The sequence below is a fragment of the Pristiophorus japonicus genome, chromosome 30 (genome assembly GCF_044704955.1).
Source record: "Pristiophorus japonicus isolate sPriJap1 chromosome 30, sPriJap1.hap1, whole genome shotgun sequence".
NCBI lineage: Eukaryota > Metazoa > Chordata > Chondrichthyes > Pristiophoridae > Pristiophorus > Pristiophorus japonicus.
In genome coordinates, this window is record NC_092006.1 from 13818654 (window position 1) to 13838008 (window position 19355).

The following is a 19355-nucleotide window of genomic DNA, read 5'->3' on the forward strand; positions in this document are numbered from 1 at the left end:
CCCCTCCCTCCCTCCCTCTCCCTCCCTCCCTCCTCCCTCCCTCCCTCCCTCCCTCCCTCCTCCCTCTCCCTCCCTCCCTCCCTCCCCTCCCTCCCGCACCTCGTTGCTCAGCTTCTCCCGGAGCTGACTTGCTGCATTGCTCACCCTGCCCCTCCGGCCGTGTCGGATCCCCCCCGCCCCTCCGGCCGTGTCTGGAGCTCCGCCCTGTCCAGGCCTGTCACCCACACGTTCACCCGGCAGTGGGCATAGCCGGATCGGGGGAGCAGCGCGGGCGAGTCGGAACGTCCAGCTCCGGGGGCGGGAGTTGCTAACTGCGTGGGGGCAAGGGCACGCTGTGTGTGTGTGATTTGTAAAATTTGGATCACACTGATTACCCAAAGGGTCTTCGGAGTTGTACGGCATGTTATTAAGCGAGCGGTAGTTCAAATATAGTCAAACACAGCACACGAGCAGGATAGACATATGACCATGACAAGTAGCTGGTACTAGTCCCGATCGGACAGACGGATAGGTGGCACCAACAGCTCTTCTCTGCACCGTCTGCCCTGAATAGCTCTTTAGATATCTCTTTTATTCTCTTTTTAAGGGGTGGGCCTGGGGGGAACATGATGGACAGGACCAATTAACCTGTAAGGGCTCTTCCCAAACCTGGCTTGTCGTGTTCTTTGTCTCAACTCATAAGAACAGAAGAAAAAAAGAGTAGGCCATACGGCCCCTTGAACCTGTTCCACCATTTAATACGATCATGGCTGATCCGATCATGGACTCAACTCCACTTCCCTGCCCGCCCCCTTATCGGTTAAGAAACTGTCTATTTCTGTCTTAAATTTATTCAGAAGAACATAAGAATTAGGAACAGGAGTAGGCCATCTCGCCCCTCGAGCCTGCTCTGCCATTCAACAAGATCATGGCTGATCTGGTCGTGGACTCAGCTCCACTTACCCGCCTGCTCCCCATAACCCTTAATTCCCTTATTGGTTCAAAATCTTTCTATCTGTGACTTGAATACATTCAATGAGCTAGCCTCAACTGCTTCCTTGGGCAGAGAAGTCCACAGATTCACAACCCTCTGGGAGAAGAAATTCCTTCTCAACTCGGTTTTAAATTGGCTGCCCCGTATCTTGAGGCTGTGCCCCCTAGTTCTAGTCTCCCCGACCAGTGGAAACAACCTCTCTGCCTCTATCTTGTCTATCCCTTTCATTATTTTAAATGTTTCTATAAGATCACCCCTCATCCTTCTGAATTCCAACGAGTAAAGACCCAGTCTACTCAATCTATCATCATAAGGTAACCCCCTCATCTCCGGAATCAGCCTAGTAAATCGTCTCTGTACCCCCTCCAAAGCTAGTATATCCTTCCTTAAGTAAGGTGACCAAAACTGCACACAGTACTCCAGGTGCGGCCTCACCAATACCCTGTACAGTTGCAGCAGGACCTCCCTGCTTTTGTACTCCATCCCTCTCGCAATGAAGGCCAACATTCCATTCGCCTTCCTGATTACCTGCTGCACCTGCAAACTAACTTTTTGGGAAAGAGTTTCATGTACAAGGACCCCCAGGTCCCTCTGCACCGCAGCATGTTGTAATTTCTCCCCATTCAAATAATATTCCCTTTTACTGTTTTTTTTTCCAAGGTGGATGACCTCACATTTTCCGACATTGTATTCCATCTGTCAAACCTTAGCCCATTCGCTTAACCTATCCAAATCTCTTTGCAGCCTCTCTGTGTCCTCTACACAACCCGCTTTCCCACTAATCTTTGTGTCATCTGCAAATTTTGTTACACTACACTCTGTCCCCTCTTCCAGGTCATCCATGTATATTGTAAACAGTTGTGGTCCCAGCACTGATCCCTGTGGCACACCACTAACCACCGATTTCCAACCGGAAAAGGATCCATTTATCCCGACTCTCTGCTTTCTGTTCGCCAGCCAATTCTCGATCCATGCTAATACATTTCCTCTGACTCCACGTACCTTTATCTTCTGCAGTAACCTTTTGTGTGGCATCTTATCGAATGCCTTTTGGAAATCTAAATACACCACATCCATCGGTACACCTCTATCCACCATGCTCACTATATCCTCAAAGAATTCCAGTAAATTAGTTAATCATGATTTCCCCTTCATGAATCCATGTTGCGTCTGCTTGATTGCACTATTCCTATCTAGATGTCCCACTATTTCTTCCTTAATGATAGCTTCAAGCATTTTCCCCTCTTCAGATGTTAAACTAACCGGCCTATAGTTACCTGCCTTTTGTCTGCCCCCTTTTTTAAACAGAGGCGTTATATTAGCTGCTTTCCAATCCGCTGGTACCTCCCCAGAGTCCAGGAATTCTTTGCTGTCGTTTAAAATGTTCCCAATCTTCTAGTTTCCCACTAACCTTGGCCACCTTATACACATTGGTTTTTAATTTGATACTCACCTTTATTTCCTTGGTTATCCACGGCTGGTTATCCCTTCTCTTACCGCCCTTCTTTTTCACTGGAATATATTTTTGTTGAGCACTATGAAAGAGCTCCTTAAAAGTCCTCCACTGTTCCTCAATTGTGCCACTTTGTCTGTGTTTCCAGTCTACTTTAGCTAACTCTGCCCTCATCCCACTGTAGTCCCCTTTGTTTAAGCATAGTACGCTCGTTTGAGACACTACTTCCTCACCCTCAATCTGTATTACAAATTCAACCATACTGTGATCACTCATTCCGAGAGGCTCTTTTACTAGGAGAACGTTTATTTTTCCTGTCTCATTACACAGGACCAGATCGAAGATAGCTTGCTCCCTTGTAGGTTCTGTAACATACTGTTCTAAGAAACAATCCCGTATGCATTCTATGAATTCCTCTTCAAGGCTACCCCGTGCGATTTGATTTGACCAATCGATATGTAGGTTAAAATCCCCCATGATTACTGCCGTTCCTTTTTCACATGCCTCCATTATTCCCTTGATTATTGTCCGCCCCACCGTGAAGTTATTATTTGGGGGCTTATAAACTACGCCCACCAGTGACTTTTTCCCCTTACTATCTCTAATCTCCACCCACAATGATTCAACATTTTGTTCATTAGAGCCAATATCGTCTCTCACAACTGCCCTGATATCATCCTTTATTAACTGAGCTATCCCACCTCCTTTCCCTTCTTGTCTATCTTTCCGAATTGTCAGATACGCCTGTATGTTTAATTCCCAGTCTTGGCCACCCTGCAACAATGTTTCTGTAATGGCCACCAAATCATACCCATTTGTAATGATTTGTGCCGTCAACTCATTTACTTTATTTCGAATGCTGCGTGCGTTTAGGTAGAATGTTTTAATACTAGTTTTTAAACCATGATTTTTAGTTTTGACCCCTCCTGCAGCCCCTTTATATTCATACATATTGTCCCTTCCTATCACCTTGTGGTTTACACTTACCCCAGTGCTACTCTGCTCTGTTGCCTCCTACCTTTTGCGCTCTTTCTTGGGGTCCTGTTCATCTGAGTTCTCACCCACTCTAACTAGCTCAAAGCCCTCTCCTGGGTTCTGAATACTCCTTGCATTGAGGCACCGAGCTTTCATGCTTGCCTTTTTATTACACTTTGACCCTTTAGAATTTTGCTGTACAGTGGCCCTTTTTGTTTTTTGCCTTGGGTTTCTCTGCCCTCCACTTTTACTCATCTCCTTTCTGTCTTTTGCTTTTGTCTCCATTTTGTCTCCCTCTGTCTCCCTGTATCGGTTCCCATCCCCCTACCATATTAGTTTAACTCCTCCCCAACAGCACTAGCAAACACTCACCCTAGGACATTGGTTCCGGTCCTGCCCAGGTGCAGACCGTCCGGTTTGTACTGGTCCCACCTCCCCCAGAACCTGTTCCAATGCCCCACGAATTTGAATCCCTCCCTGCTGCACCACTGCTCAAGCCACGTATTAATCTGAGCTATCCTGCGATTCCTACTCTGACTAGCTCGTGGCACTGGTAGCAATCCCGAGATTACTACTTTTGAGGTCCTACGTTTTAATTTAGCTCCTAGCTCCTTAAATTCGTCTCGTAGGACCTCATCCCGTTTTTTACCTATATCGTTGGTACCAATGTGCACCACGACAACTGGCTGTTCACCCTCCCTTTTCAGAATTTCCTGCACCCGCTCCGAGACATCCTTGACCCTTGCACCAGGGAGGCAACATACCATCCTGGAGTCTCGGTTGCGGCCGCAGAAACGCCTATCTATTCCCCTTACCATTGAATCCCCTATCACTATAGCTCTCCCGCTCTTTTTCCTGCCCTCCTGTGCAACAGAGCCAGCCACGGTGCCATGAACTTGGCTGCTGCTGCCCTCCCCTGATGAGTCATCCCCCCAACAGTACCCAAAGCGGTGTATCTATTTTGCAGGGGGATGACCGCAGGGGACCCCTGCACTACCTTCCTTGCACTGCTCTTCCTGCTGGTCACCCATTTACTATCTGGCTGTGTACCCTTTATCTGCGGTAAGACCAACTCACTACACGTGATACTCATGTCATTCTCAGCATCGTGGATGCTCCAGAGTGAATCCACCCTCAGCTCCAATTCCGCAACACGGACCGTCAGGAGCTGGAGGCGGATACACTTCCTGCACACGTAGTCGTCAGGGATACCGGAAGTGTCCCTGAGTTCCCACATGGTACAGGAGGAGCATATCACGTGACCGAGCTCTCCTGCCATGACTTAACCCTTAGATACACTTAAATTGCCAACAACACTGCTAAAGTTTACTCACTGTTATAGAAGAGAAAAAAGAAAAACTACTCACCAATCACCAGTCGATCACTTACCCCCTTGGCTGTGACGTCACCTTTCTGTTTCATTCTACTTCTTTTTTGCCCTCTCCCTGTAGCTGCACAAGCTGGGCCTCTATAGGCCTCTCGCCGACCCCGGACTCACGCCTCTCCACGCACCTCCTCGACGTTGCTCCCGACTGCCGTCACGTTGGGCCTTTTATTCATTGTCCCGGCTTCCATAGCTCTCTGAGGCAGTGAATTCCACAGATTTACAACCCTCTGAGAGAAGAAATTTCTCCTCATCTCAGTTTTAAATGGGCGGCCCCTTATTCTAAGACCATGCCCCCTAGTTCTCGCCTCCCCCATCAGTGGAAACATCCTCTCTGCATCCACCTTGTCAAGCCCCCTCATAATCTTAAACCTTTCGATAAGATCACCTCTCAATCTTCTGAACTCCAATGAGTAGAGGCCCAACCTCCTCAACCTTTCCTCACAACTCAACCCCCTCATCCCCGGAATCAACCGAATGAACTCTGGGGCCAAACCCTCCTGCTCACGTCCTCCCTGTTTCTACCTTCTGACGGCCCGTCTCTCCTGTCCTTAGCCACCCCCCCCCCTCCCCCCACGGTTGCAGTCAGACGGGCCATTCAGAGGTTTGTTCTCCGTTATTGATGTTCACGTGTTCCAAGTAGCTTTAGCTGTTGTACCGCGGAATCAATCTTCAATTCTAACGCCAGTCCGAAGAGACTTTTTTTTGGGGAGTCGCAAGCTATTTCTTCCAATTCACAATTTTATTGCTCCTTTAACCTTTCCAATCCAGGCCTTTAACAACTTGGAATGTGTGGTGTTTGGCAAAGGGTTCCAGGCCAAGATATTCCCAGAAAGTAAGTCGCCCCGTCCCTTCTTATTACAGGTATCAACGCCGTTCAGTATCGAGTTAGATTGGGCTGTTGTGGCTGCAACCACAACGTGTATTTATATAGCGCCTTTAATGTAGTAAAACTGTCCCAAGCCGCTTCACAGCAATGTTTTAGGACAAAACAAATACCGAGCCACATGAGAAGAAAATACGGCAGGTGACCGAAAGCTGGGTCAAGGAGGTCGGTTTTCAGGAGGAGAGCGAGGTGGAGAGGTTTAGGGAGGGAGTTCCAGAGCTCTCAGGGCCCAGGTACCTGAAGACACGGCCGCCGATGGTTGAGCAGTTATAATCAAGAGGGCAGAATTAGAGGAGTGCAGAGATCTTGGGGGGGGGGGGGGGTGCGGTTGTGGGGCTGGAGGAGATTACAGAGATAGGGAGGGGGCGAGGGCCATGGAGGGATTTGCAAACAAGGATGGAGAATTTTGAACTCGAGGCGTTGCTTAACCGAGGGCCAATGTAGGTCGGCGAGCACAGGGGGTGATGGGTGAGTGGGACTCGGTGCGAGTTAGGACACGGGGCAGTGAGCACAGGGGGCGATGGGTGAGTGGAACTCGGTGCGAGTTAGGACACGGGGGCAGCGAGCACAGGGGATGATGGGTAAGTGGGTCTCGGTGCGAGTTAGGACACGGGGCAGTGAGCACAGAGGGTGATGGGTGAGCGGGACTCGGTGCGAGTTAGGACACGGGGCAGCGAGCACAGGGGGTGATGGGTGAGCGGGACTTGGTGTGAGTTAGGACACGGGGCAGCGAGCACAGGGGGTGATGGGTGAGCGGGACTCGGTGCGAGTTAGGACACGGGGGCAGCCGACCTTTGGATCACCTCCAGTTTATGTCGGGTAGAATGTGGGAGACCAGCCCGGAGTGCGATGGAATAGTCTGGAGAGAGCAGGGCAGTGGGATCAGTTTGGGTATTGATACGGGGAGAGCGCGGGGCAGTGGGATTAGTTTGGGGATTGACACAGGGCTATGGGGAGAGAGCGGAGCATTGGGATTAGTTTGGGATTGATACAGGGCTATGGGGAGAGAGTTGGGCAGTGGGATTAGTTTGGGGATTGATGCAGGGCTGTGGGGAGAGAGCGGGGCAGTGGGATCAGTTTGGGATTGATACAGGGCTATGGGGAGAGAGCGGGGCAGTGGGATTAGTTTGGGGATTGATACAGGGCTATGGGAAGAGAGCGGGGCAGTGGGATTAGTTTGGGATTGATACAGGGATAGGGGGAGAGAGCGGGGCAGTGATATTAGTTTGGGGATTGATACAGGGCTATGGGGGGAGAGCGGGGCAGTGGGATTAGTTTGGGATTGATACAGGGCTATGGGGAGAGAGCGGGGCAGTGGGATTAGTTTGGAGATTGATACAGAGCTATGGGGAGAGAGTGGGGCAGTGATATTAGTTTGGGGATTGATACAGAGCTATGGGGAGAGAGCGGGGCAGTGGGATTAGTTTGGGATTGATACAGGGATAGGGGGAGAGAGCGGGGCAGTGGGATCAGTTTGGGATGAGGGCTCCCGTAGCGGATGAGCTGAGGCAGGGGGCAGAGACGAGCGCAGTTATGGAGATGACAATAGGCAGGTTTTAGTTATGCTGTGGACATGTGGTCGGAATGCAGGCGGGGAGGGTAGACAGGACATGGCCCCTTCACCTCTTGGCTAACGGGAGCCAAGTGCTCCTCTTCCCATTGGCTGAAAGGGCCGTGTGTGGAATTGGGCCTGAGCCAGGCTGGGTGCCCACCACCCTTTCGCCAGGAACCGGCGGCACTCTCCCACCAATCGCTCGGCAAAACGTGCAGCGGTCGTGGCAAACTGGGAGCGCACAGACATGTGCAGTATGGGGAGAGAAAACTTGCATTTCTATCGATCCTCTCGCGACCACCTGACGTCCCAAAGCGCCTCACAGCCAATGAAGTACTTTTGGAGTGCGGTCACTGTTGTATTGTGGGAAACGCGGCAGCTCAATTTGCGCACAGCAAGCTCCCACACACAGCGATGTGAGAATGACCCGGATCATCTGTTTTAGTGATGTTGGTTGAGGGATAAATATTGGCCCCAGGACACCGGGGAGAACTCCCCCTGCTCTTCTTCCAATAGTGGCCCCGGGATCTTTTACATCCACCCGAGAGGGCAGACGGGGCCTCGGTTTAACGTCTCATCCGAAAAATGGGCTGTACTCTTGGTGGGATTGGGGTATAGCTATCATCATCATAAGCAGCCCCTCGGAATCGAGGAAGATTTGCTTCCACTCCTGAGTGAGTTCTCAGGTGGCTGAACAGTCCAATACGAGAGCCACAGTCCCTGTCACAGGTGGGACAGACAGAGGTTGAGGGAAGGGGAGGGTGGGACTGGTTTGCCGCACGCTCCTTCCGCTGCCTGCGCTTGGTTTCTGCACGCTCTCGGCGACGAGACTCGAGGTGCTCAGCGCCCTCCCGGATGCACTTCCTCCACTTAGGGCGGACTGGTCTTTGGGCCCAGGGACTCCCAGGTGTCGGTGGGGATGTTGCACTTTATCAGGGAGGCTTTGAGGGTGGTCCCTTGTAACGTTTCCTCTGCCCACCTTTGGCTCGTTTGCCCGTGAAGGAGTTCCGAGTAGAGCGCTCGCTTTGGGAGTCTCGTGTCTGGGGGCATGCGGACAATGTGGCCCCGCCCAGCGGAGCTGGTCGAGTGTGGTCAGTGCTTCGATGCTGGGGATGTTGGGCCTGGTCGAGGACGCTAACGTTGGTGCGTCTGTCCTCCCAGGGGGTTTGCAGGATCTTGCAGCCCTGATCACGTCCCTCGACAGTCTCTCGCTGCTCTCTCGCCCCGACCTCGCTGCTCTTGCTGTACCTGCCCACGCTCCAATCAGCGGCCTGCATCTTGATGACGTCACTCTTCGCTGCCGTCGCCCTGCTTCACCAGCTCCCGCTGCTCCCCAAGAGAACAGCAGCGGCAGGTCAGGGCTCTTCGTTACACTGCCACCTTAAACAGCGCGGCCTTGAATGACTTCAATAATAACAACGGACACCTTATCACGGGGTAATTTGTGAGTGCTGGGGTTGCTCAAAACACTAATTGCCGCCTTCGTTTTCCCCCTCCTCAGTTGCCGTGTGCCTCCTGCTGTCTCTCTTTGCCTCTGCGCTGATCCACCGAGTGTGCGTCACAACCTGGTGAGTGTCTCTGCATATCCTCACGCGAATCCCGGTACCCCCTCGCCGTGCCAGCACAAGTCGTAGAATCACACTGTGCAGCTGGAGGCCTTTCAGCCCATCGAGGTCTGTACCAGCTCTGTGCGATATCCATCCCCAAACTAATCCCACTGCCCCGCTCTCTCCCCATAACCCTGTCTCAATCCCCAAACTAATCCCACTGCCCCGCTCTCTCCCCATAGCCCTGTCTCAATCCCCAAACTAATCCCACTGCCCCGCTCTCTCCCCATAGCCCTGTGTCAATCCCAAACTAATCCCACTGCCCCGCTCTCTCCCCATAACCCTGTCTCAATCCCCAAACTAATCCCACTGCCCCGCTCTCTCCCCATAGCCCTGTCTCAATCCCCAAACTAATCCCACTGCCCCACTCTCTCCCCATAGCCCTGTCTCAATCCCCAAACTAATCCCACTGCCCCGTTCTCTCCCCATAGCCCTGTCTCAATCCCCAAACTAATCCCACTGCCCCGCTCTCTCCCCATAGCCCTGTCTCAATCCCCAAACTAATCCCACTGCCCCGCTCTCTCCCCATAGCCCTGTCTCAATCCCCAAACTAATCCCACTGCCCCGCTCTCTCCCCATAGCCCTGTCTCAATCCCCAAACTAATCCCACTGCCCCGCTCTCTCCCCATAGCCCTGTGTCAATCCCAAACTAATCTCACTGCCCCGCTCTCTCCCCTTGCCCCTGTATCAATCCCAAACTAATCCCACTGCCCCGCTCTCTCCCCATAGCCCTGTATCAATCCCAAACTAATCCCACTGCCCCGCTCTCTCCCCATAGCTCTGTATCAATCCCCAAACTAATCCTACTGCCCCGCTCTCTCCCCATAGCCCTGTATCAATCCCAAACTCATCCCACTGCCCCGCTCTCTCCCCATAGCCCTGTGTCAATCCCCAAACTAATCCCACTGCCCCGCTCTCTCCCCATAGCCCTGTCTCAATCCCCAAACTAATCCCACTGCCCCGCTCTCTCCCCATAGCCCTGTATCAATCCCCAAACTAATCCCACTGCCCCGCTCTCTCCCCATAGCCCTGTGTCAATCCCCAAACTAATCCCACTGCCCCGCTCTCTCCCCATAGCCCTGTATCAATCTCTAAACTAATCCCACTGCCCCGCTCTCTCCCCATAGCCCTGTATCAATCTCCAAACTAATCCCACTGCCCCGCTCTCTCCCCATAGCCCTGTCTCAATCCCAAACTAATCCCACTGCCCCGCTCTCTCCCCATAGTCCTGTGTCCATCCCCAAACTAATCCCACTGCCCCGCTCTCTCCCCATAGCCCTGTGTCCATCCCCAAACTAATCCCACTGCCCCGCTCTCTCCCCATAGCCCTATATCCATCCCCAAACTAATCCCACTGCCCCGCTCTCTCCCCATAGCCCTGTCTCAATCCCCAAACTAATCCCACTGCCCCGCTCTCTCCCCATAGCCCTGTGTCCATCCCCAAACTAATCCCACTGCCCCGCTCTCTCCCCATAGCCCTGTGTCAATCCCAAACTAATCCCACTGCCCCGCTCTCTCCCCATAGCCCTGTGTCAATCCCAAACTAATCCCACTGCCCCGCTCTCTCCCCTTGCCCCTGTATCAATCCCAAACTAATCCCACTGCCCCGCTCTCTCCCCATAGCCCTATATCCATCCCCAAACTAATCCCACTGCCCCGCTCTCTCCCCATAGCCCTGTATCAATTCCAAACTAATCCCACTGCCCCGCTCTCTCCCCATAGCCCTGTGTCCATCCCCAAACTAATCCCACTGCCCCGCTCTCTCCCCATAGCCCTGTGTCCATCCCCAAACTAATCCCACTGCCCCGCTCTCTCCCCATAGCCCTGTATCAATCCCCAAACTAATCCCACTGCCCCGCTCTCTCCCCATAGCCCTGTCTCAATCCCAAACTAATCCCACTGCCCCGCTCTCTCCCCATAGTCCTGTGTCCATCCCCAAACTAATCCCACTGCCCCGCTCTCTCCCCATAGCCCTGTGTCCATCCCCAAACTAATCCCACTGCCCCGCTCTCTCCCCATAGCCCTATATCCATCCCCAAACTAATCCCACTGCCCCGCTCTCTCCCCATAGCCCTGTCTCAATCCCCAAACTAATCCCACTGCCCCGCTCTCTCCCCATAGCCCTGTGTCCATCCCCAAACTAATCCCACTGCCCCGTTCTCTCCCCATAGCCCTGTGTCAATCCCAAACTAATCCCACTGCCCCGCTCTCTCCCCATAGCCCTGTGTCAATCCCAAACTAATCCCACTGCCCCGCTCTCTCCCCATAGCTCTGTATCAATCCCCAAACTAATCCTACTGCCCCGCTCTCTCCCCATAGCCCTGTATCAATCCCCAAACTAATCCCACTGCCCCGCTCTCTCCCCATAGCCCTGTGTCAATCCCAAACTAATCCCACTGCCCCGCTCTCTCCCCTTGCCCCTGTATCAATCCCAAAGTAATCCCACTGCCCCGCTCTCTCCCCATAGCCCTATATCCATCCCCAAACTAATCCCACTGCCCCGCTCTCTCCCCATAGCCCTGTCTCAATCCCCAAACTAATCCCACTGCCCCGCTCTCTCCCCATAGCCCTGTGTCCATCCCCAAACTAATCCCACTGCCCCGCTCTCTCCCCATAGCCCTGTCTCAATCCCTAAATTAATCCCACTGCCCCGCTCTCTCCCCATAGCCCTGTCTCAATCCCCAAACTAATCCCAATGCCCCGCTCTCTCCCCATAGCCCAATATCAATCCCCAAGCTAATCCCACCTCCCCACTCTCTCCCCATAGCCCTGTCTCAATCCCAAACTAATCCCACTGCCCCGCTCTCTCCCCATAGCCCAATATCAATCCCCAAGCTAATCCCACTGCCCCACTCTCTCCCCATAGCCCTGTATCAATCCCAAACTAATCCCACTGCCTCGCTCTCTCCCCATAGCCCTGTATCAATCCCAAACTAATCCCACTGCCCCGCTCTTTCCCCATAGCCCTGTATCAATCCCAAACTAATCCCACTGCCCCGCTCTCTCCTCATAGCCCTGTATCAATCCCAAACTAATCCCACTGCCCCGCTCTCTCCCCATAGCCCTGTATCAATCCCAAACTAATCCCACTGCCTCGCTCTCTCCCCATAGCCCTGTATCAATCCCAAACTAATCCCACTGCCCCGCTCTTTCCCCATAGCCCTGTATCAATCCCAAACTAATCCCACTGCCCCGCTCTCTCCTCATAGCCCTGTATCAATCCCAAACTAATCCCACTGCCCCGCTCTCTCCTCATAGCCCTGTATCAATCCCAAACTAATCCCACTGCCCCACTCTCTCCCCATAGCCCTGTATCAATCCCAAACTAATCCCACTGGGGTCAGGAACTCACTTCCTGAAAGGGTGGTAGAGGCAGAAACCCTCACCACATTTAAAAAGTACAGGCAACTCTCGATTGTCCGGGTCCCTCGGGGATTGCCGAGTAAACGATTTCTCCGTTAGAGCGATTGACATTATAACAATTAAAACCCCATGCCTTCCCAGGCTGAAATTTTAAATCCCGTTACAATGGTTTCCCATTGGATCCGTGTGCGGATAACCGAGAGTTGCCTGTACCTGGATGTGCGCTTGAAGTGCCGTAACCTACAGGGCTACGGACCGAGAGCGGGAAAGTGGGATTAGGCCGGGGGGCTCTTTGTCGGCCGGCGCGAACACGATGGGCCGAATGGCCTCCTTCCGCGGCGTAAACCTCTCTGATTCCAAGCCATGATTGAGTCTGTCTCCGCCTCCCTCTCAGGCCGTGCATTCCAGATCCTAACCACTCGCTGCTTTAAAAAGGTTATCCCTCAAGCCGCCATAGACCTGTGTCCTCTGGTTCTTGACCCTTCCACCAATGGGAACAGTTTCTCTCCATCAACTCTGTCCAGACCCCTCGTGATTGTGAACCCCTCGATTAAATCTCCCCCGTAACCTTCTCTGCGCCGAGGAGAACAACCCCGGCTTCTCCAGTCTCTCCAGGTAACTGAAGGCCCTCATCCCACGGGACCATTCTGGTCAACCTCCTCCGCCCCAAGGGCCTTCACATCCTCCCAAAAGTACGGTGCCCAGAATTGGCCACAATACTAATCCCACTGCCCCGCTCTCTCCCCATAGCCCTGTATCAATCCCCAAACTAATCCCACTGCCCCGCTCTCTCCCCATAGCCCTGTGTCAATCCCAAACTAATCCCACTGCCCCGCTCTCTCCCCTTGCCCCTGTATCAATCCCAAAGTAATCCCACTGCCCCGCTCTCTCCCCATAGCCCTATATCCATCCCCAAACTAATCCCACTGCCCCGCTCTCTCCCCATAGCCCTGTCTCAATCCCCAAACTAATCCCACTGCCCCGCTCTCTCCCCATAGCCCTGTGTCCATCCCCAAACTAATCCCACTGCCCCGCTCTCTCCCCATAGCCCTGTCTCAATCCCTAAATTAATCCCACTGCCCCGCTCTCTCCCCATAGCCCTGTCTCAATCCCCAAACTAATCCCAATGCCCCGCTCTCTCCCCATAGCCCAATATCAATCCCCAAGCTAATCCCACCTCCCCACTCTCTCCCCATAGCCCTGTCTCAATCCCAAACTAATCCCACTGCCCCGCTCTCTCCCCATAGCCCAATATCAATCCCCAAGCTAATCCCACTGCCCCACTCTCTCCCCATAGCCCTGTATCAATCCCAAACTAATCCCACTGCCTCGCTCTCTCCCCATAGCCCTGTATCAATCCCAAACTAATCCCACTGCCCCGCTCTTTCCCCATAGCCCTGTATCAATCCCAAACTAATCCCACTGCCCCGCTCTCTCCTCATAGCCCTGTATCAATCCCAAACTAATCCCACTGCCCCGCTCTCTCCCCATAGCCCTGTATCAATCCCAAACTAATCCCACTGCCTCGCTCTCTCCCCATAGCCCTGTATCAATCCCAAACTAATCCCACTGCCCCGCTCTTTCCCCATAGCCCTGTATCAATCCCAAACTAATCCCACTGCCCCGCTCTCTCCTCATAGCCCTGTATCAATCCCAAACTAATCCCACTGCCCCGCTCTCTCCTCATAGCCCTGTATCAATCCCAAACTAATCCCACTGCCCCACTCTCTCCCCATAGCCCTGTATCAATCCCAAACTAATCCCACTGGGGTCAGGAACTCACTTCCTGAAAGGGTGGTAGAGGCAGAAACCCTCACCACATTTAAAAAGTACAGGCAACTCTCGATTGTCCGGGTCCCTCGGGGATTGCCGAGTAAACGATTTCTCCGTTAGAGCGATTGACATTATAACAATTAAAACCCCATGCCTTCCCAGGCTGAAATTTTAAATCCCGTTACAATGGTTTCCCATTGGATCCGTGTGCGGATAACCGAGAGTTGCCTGTACCTGGATGTGCGCTTGAAGTGCCGTAACCTACAGGGCTACGGACCGAGAGCGGGAAAGTGGGATTAGGCCGGGGGGCTCTTTGTCGGCCGGCGCGAACACGATGGGCCGAATGGCCTCCTTCCGCGGCGTAAACCTCTCTGATTCCAAGCCATGATTGAGTCTGTCTCCGCCTCCCTCTCAGGCCGTGCATTCCAGATCCTAACCACTCGCTGCTTTAAAAAGGTTATCCCTCAAGCCGCCATAGAGCTGTGTCCTCTGGTTCTTGACCCTTCCACCAATGGGAACAGTTTCTCTCCATCAACTCTGTCCAGACCCCTCGTGATTGTGAACCCCTCGATTAAATCTCCCCCGTAACCTTCTCTGCGCCGAGGAGAACAACCCCGGCTTCTCCAGTCTCTCCAGGTAACTGAAGGCCCTCATCCCACGGGACCATTCTGGTCAACCTCCTCCGCCCCAAGGGCCTTCACATCCTCCCAAAAGTACGGTGCCCAGAATTGGCCACAATACTCCAGTTGGGGCCGAACCAGTGATTTATAAGAGGTCCATCATAACTTCCGCACTTCTCTCCTCTATAACTCTACTTATGAAGCCCAGGATCCCGTTTCTCACCCTGCCCTGCCACCTTCAACGATTTGTCCACACACCGCCCCTAGGTCTCTCTGTTCATGCACCCTCTTTAAAATTGTACCCTTTAGTTTATATTGACCCTCCTCGTTCGTCCTGCCAAAACGTATCACTTTGCATGTTTGAAATCTGCAGGGCTGTGGCTCACCTCATTGGTGAGGCCACACCTTGAGTATTGTGTTCAGTTTTGGTCTCCTAATCTGAGGAAGGACATTCTTGCTATTGAGGGAGTGCAGCGAAGGTTCACCAGACTAATTCCCGGGATGGCAGGACTGACAGATGAAGAAAGACTGGTTCGACTGGGCTTATATTCACTGGAATTTAGAAGAATGAGAGGGGATCTCATAGAAACATGTAAAATTCTGACGGGACGGGACAGGCTAGATGCAGGAAGAATGTTCCCGATGTTGGGGAAGTCCAGAACCAGGGGTCACAGTCTAAGGATAAGGGGTAAGCCATTTAGGACCGAGATGAGGAGAAACTTCTTCACTCAGAGAATTGTGAACCTGTGGAATTCTCTACCACAGAAAGTTGTTGAGGCCAGTTCGTTAGATATATTCAAAAGGGAGTTAGATGTGGCCCTTACGGCTAAAGGGATCAAGGGGTATGGAGAGAAAGCAGGAATGGGGTACTGAAGTTGCATGATCAGCCATGATCATATTGAATGGTGGTGCAGGCTCAAAGGGCTGAATGGCCTGCTCCTGTACCTATTTTCAATGTTTCTATGTTACCCCTTGATGCCTGCCGGGCAAGCCAACCAAGGGCTCCCAGCCCCAACAGCGCCCGGTTGCCCCCGGCGATGTGTGTTGGCACTTGGCTGATGGCTTCCACAGTCCAATTGCAAGAGAATTTGAGTACAGGAGCAAGGATGTCTTACTCCAGTTACACAGGGCCTTGGTGAGACCACACCTGGAGTATTGTGAGCAGTTTTGCTCTCCTTGCCTAAGGAAGGATATACTTGCCACAGAGGGAGTGCAGCGAAGGTTCACCAGACTGATTCCTGGGATGGCAGGACTGTCGTACGAGGAGAGATTGGGTCGACTGGGCCTGTATTCACTGGAGTTTAGAAGAATGAGAGGGGATCTCATTGAAAGGTATAAAATTCTGACGGGGTTGGACAGACTGGATGCGGGGAGGATGTTTCCCCCGGGGCTGGGAAGTCTAGAACAAGGGGTCACAGTCTCAGGATACGGGGTAGGAAATTTAGGAGCGAGATGAGGAGAAATGTTCTCACTCAGAGGGTGGTGAACCTGTGGAATTCTCTCCCACAGAAGGCTGTGGAGGCCAAGTCACTGAATATATTTAAGAGGGAGATAGATTTCTAGACACAAAAGGCATCAAGAGGTATGGGGAGAGAGCGGGAATCTGGTGTTGAGATAGAGGATCAGCCATGGTCATACTGAATGGCGGTGCAGGCTCGAGGGGCCGAATGGCCTACTCCTGCCCCAATTTTCTACGTTTCTAAAAGCATGTCAGGATTCCGTGAAGGGAGACCCCCATCTCTGGGGTGTGTGGGGTACTTACAGTCAGCACGACCTGTGACCCTAGCGTGGGGGGGTGGGGGGTCGCGACCTTTGCTCCCAGGGCTAACGGAAGGCGTCGATGTGTCTCGCTCTCTCCTCACAGCTTCATCTTCTCGATGATCGGCCTCTACTACGTCAACAGGCTGTCGGCCGCCCTGTACCAGGCGGGACCCCCACCCGTCCTCGTCGCCAAGACGCCCAAGAAGAAGAAGAACTGAGCGGTTTGGTTTTTTTTCCGCCCTCTTGTGGATTCGGGGCTCCGGGGTCCCATCTCCGTGAGCGGAGGGAGTCCGGGGAAAGGTTCGCCCGCCCACAGCCGACGCACATCGTTCCCGCAATAAAGACCGGTTTGATTTTCTTAAGACGGAGTCGGGCTGGTTTCTGACTCGCGGGCAAGTCTCGGAATGGCAGGGGGGGGCGCCAGGCTGTGCGGTAAATGTGCCGGTGTTGGAGCTGCTCATCCACGTACAGAATCATCCAACAGAGGCAGACCTTGCGTTTCTCTCGCGCCTTTCCTGACCTCACGCGGGATAAATATTGGCCCCAGGACACCGGGGAGAACTCCCCCTGCTCTTCTTCCAATAGTGGCCCCGGGATCTTTTACATCCACCCGAGAGGGCAGACGGGACCTCGGTTTAACGTCTCATCTGAAAGACGGCCCCTCCGACAGTGCGGCGCTCCCTCAGTACTGCCCCTCCGACACTCCCTCAGTACTGCCCCTCCGACAGTGCGGCGCTCCCTCAGTACTGCCCCTCCCACAGTGCGGCGCTCCCTCAGTACTGCCCCTCCGACAGTGCGGCTCTCCCTCAGTACTGCTCCTCCCACAGTGCGGCGCTCCCTCAGTACTGCCTCTCCCTCAGTACTGCCCCTCCGACAGTGCGGCGCTCCCTCAGTACTGCCCCTCTGACAGCGCAGTGCTTCCTCAGTACTGCCCCTCTGACAGCGCAGTACGGCGCTCCCTCAGTACTGCCCCTCCGACACTCCCTCAGTACTGCCCCTCCGACAGTGCGGCGCTCCCTCAGTACTGCCCCTCCGACAGTGCGGTGCTCCCTCAGTACTGCCCCTCCGACAGTGCGGCGCTCCCTCAGTACTGCCCCTCCAACATTATGGCGCTCCCTCAGTACCGCCCCTCCGACAGCACAGTGCGGCGCTCCCTCAGTACTGCCCCTCCGACAGTGCGGCGCTCCCTCAGTACTGCCCCTCCGACAGTGCGGCGCTCCCTCAGTACTGCCCCTCCGACAGTGCGGCGCTCCCTCAGTACTGCCCCTCCAACATTATGGCGCTCCCTCAGTACTGCCCCTCCGACAGCGCAGTACGGCGCTCCCTCAGTACCGCCCCTCCGACATTATGGCGCTCCCTCAGTACTGCCCCTCCGACAGCGCAGTACGGCGCTCCCTCAGTATCGCCCCTCCGACAGCGCAGTACGGCGCTCCCTCAGTACCGCCCCTCCGACAGTACGGCGCTCCCTCAGTACTGCCCCTCCGACAGCGCAGTACGGCGCTCCCTCAGTATCGCCCCTCCGACAGCGCAGTACGGCGCTCCCTCAGTACTGCCCCTCCGACAGTGCGGCGCTCCCTCAGTACTGCCCCTCCGACAGTGCGGCGCTCCCTCAGTACCGCCCCTCCGACAGTACGGCGCTCCCTCAGTACCGCCCCTCCGACAGTACGGCGCTCCCTCAGTACCGCCCCTCCGACAGCGCAGTACGGCGCTCCCTCAGTACTGCACTGGGAGTGTCAGCCTAGATTTAAGTGCTCAAGCCCCTGGAGTGGGACTTGAACCCACAACCTCCTGACTCAGAGGCGAGAGTGCTGCCCACTGAGCCACGGCTGACTGAAGATAAACACTCACCGTAAAAACCCATCTGGTTCACTAATGTCCCTTCAGGGAAGGAAATCTGCCGCCCTTACCCGGTCTGGCCCATATGTGACTCCAGACCCACAGCGATGTGGTTAACTCTTCACATGCCCCTCTGAAATGGCCCAGCGAGACACTCCGTACCAAACCGCGACAAGAAACAATAATAAGAATAAAACCGGACCGACCACCCGACATTGACCTCGACGCCGGCTACGGACACGACAAGGCACACCCAAGGTCGACCCTGGAACGTCACAAGGGAGTTGGAAACATACTTGAATGGGGAAGGAATTACAGGGCCGTGGGGAAGGAGCAGGGGGGGGAGTATTTATAGACTCGTGGAACAGCTCTTAAATTCAATTTAACTCTCTATTCTGGAGCTCACAGCCATGTACAGATAAAATGGCGATCATTATTTTCCCCATGCAGATAGATAAAGCTGTACCTCCCAGCTCGGGGGAAGCTATACATTATATCGTGACAAAAGTGAGTATTTTATAATAATTCTATGAGTGCTCTTTATTGCTGTGGGAGAATAAACATGGACATCTGGTTAAATGCGGAGGGAGAAACCATAAGCCAGTATAAATTGGAGAGGAATGTCTGCTGCTGATAGTGCGAGCGGTCCCTGGTCAGCATGGAGGCATACTGTTTCAGGGAGCAGTGCGAGCTGGTGCAGGAGAGCGACAGCAGCGAAGAGTGACGTCATCAAGGTCCAGGTCGGTGATTGGAGCGCGGGGCAGGTAGAGCAGGAGGAGGCGAGGTCGGGGCGAAGGAGCAGCGAGAGACGGTAGAGCGATGTGATCAGGGCCCAGGAAAGGCGCGAGTTCGGGGGCCCAGGGGCAGCACGGGCCCAGCCCACACTGTGCGATATGTGGGCGCACTAGGCCCGAGCAGCAGAGCTGGTCTCCAGTCGTCCTGGTTAACCCTTGCCCCTGGACCAAGACCTCGCTCTGTCAAGCCCCGTGTGGTGGCTGGTGTGCAACGGTCACCCCACGTTAAAAAAATCCACCCACAGGCATCTTCCACCCTTCAGGATGGAGTTCGGGATCCGGAATATTAGGTCCTTCATTGAAACACCGATGAACTCATCCTTTTTTTGGCCTGGAAGCAAGTCATCCTCACTTCGAGGGACTGCCTACGATGATGAC

General features: G+C 53.8%; 1 protein-coding gene across 1 annotated transcript in view; it reads left to right on the forward strand.

The window, feature by feature from the left end:
* LOC139240127 (dolichyl-diphosphooligosaccharide--protein glycosyltransferase subunit KCP2-like) overlaps positions 1-16709 on the forward strand; it is a 25356-nt gene extending 8647 nt beyond the window's left edge. Inside the window, exons 2-4 of the mRNA XM_070868503.1 lie at positions 5557-5620; positions 8725-8791; positions 16451-16709. Coding sequence (XP_070724604.1) covers positions 5557-5620; positions 8725-8791; positions 16451-16565 — 246 coding nt within the window. The 3' untranslated portion in view covers positions 16566-16709. The remainder of the gene's footprint in view (positions 1-5556; positions 5621-8724; positions 8792-16450) is intronic.
* Positions 16710-19355: the final 2646 nt, after the last annotated feature.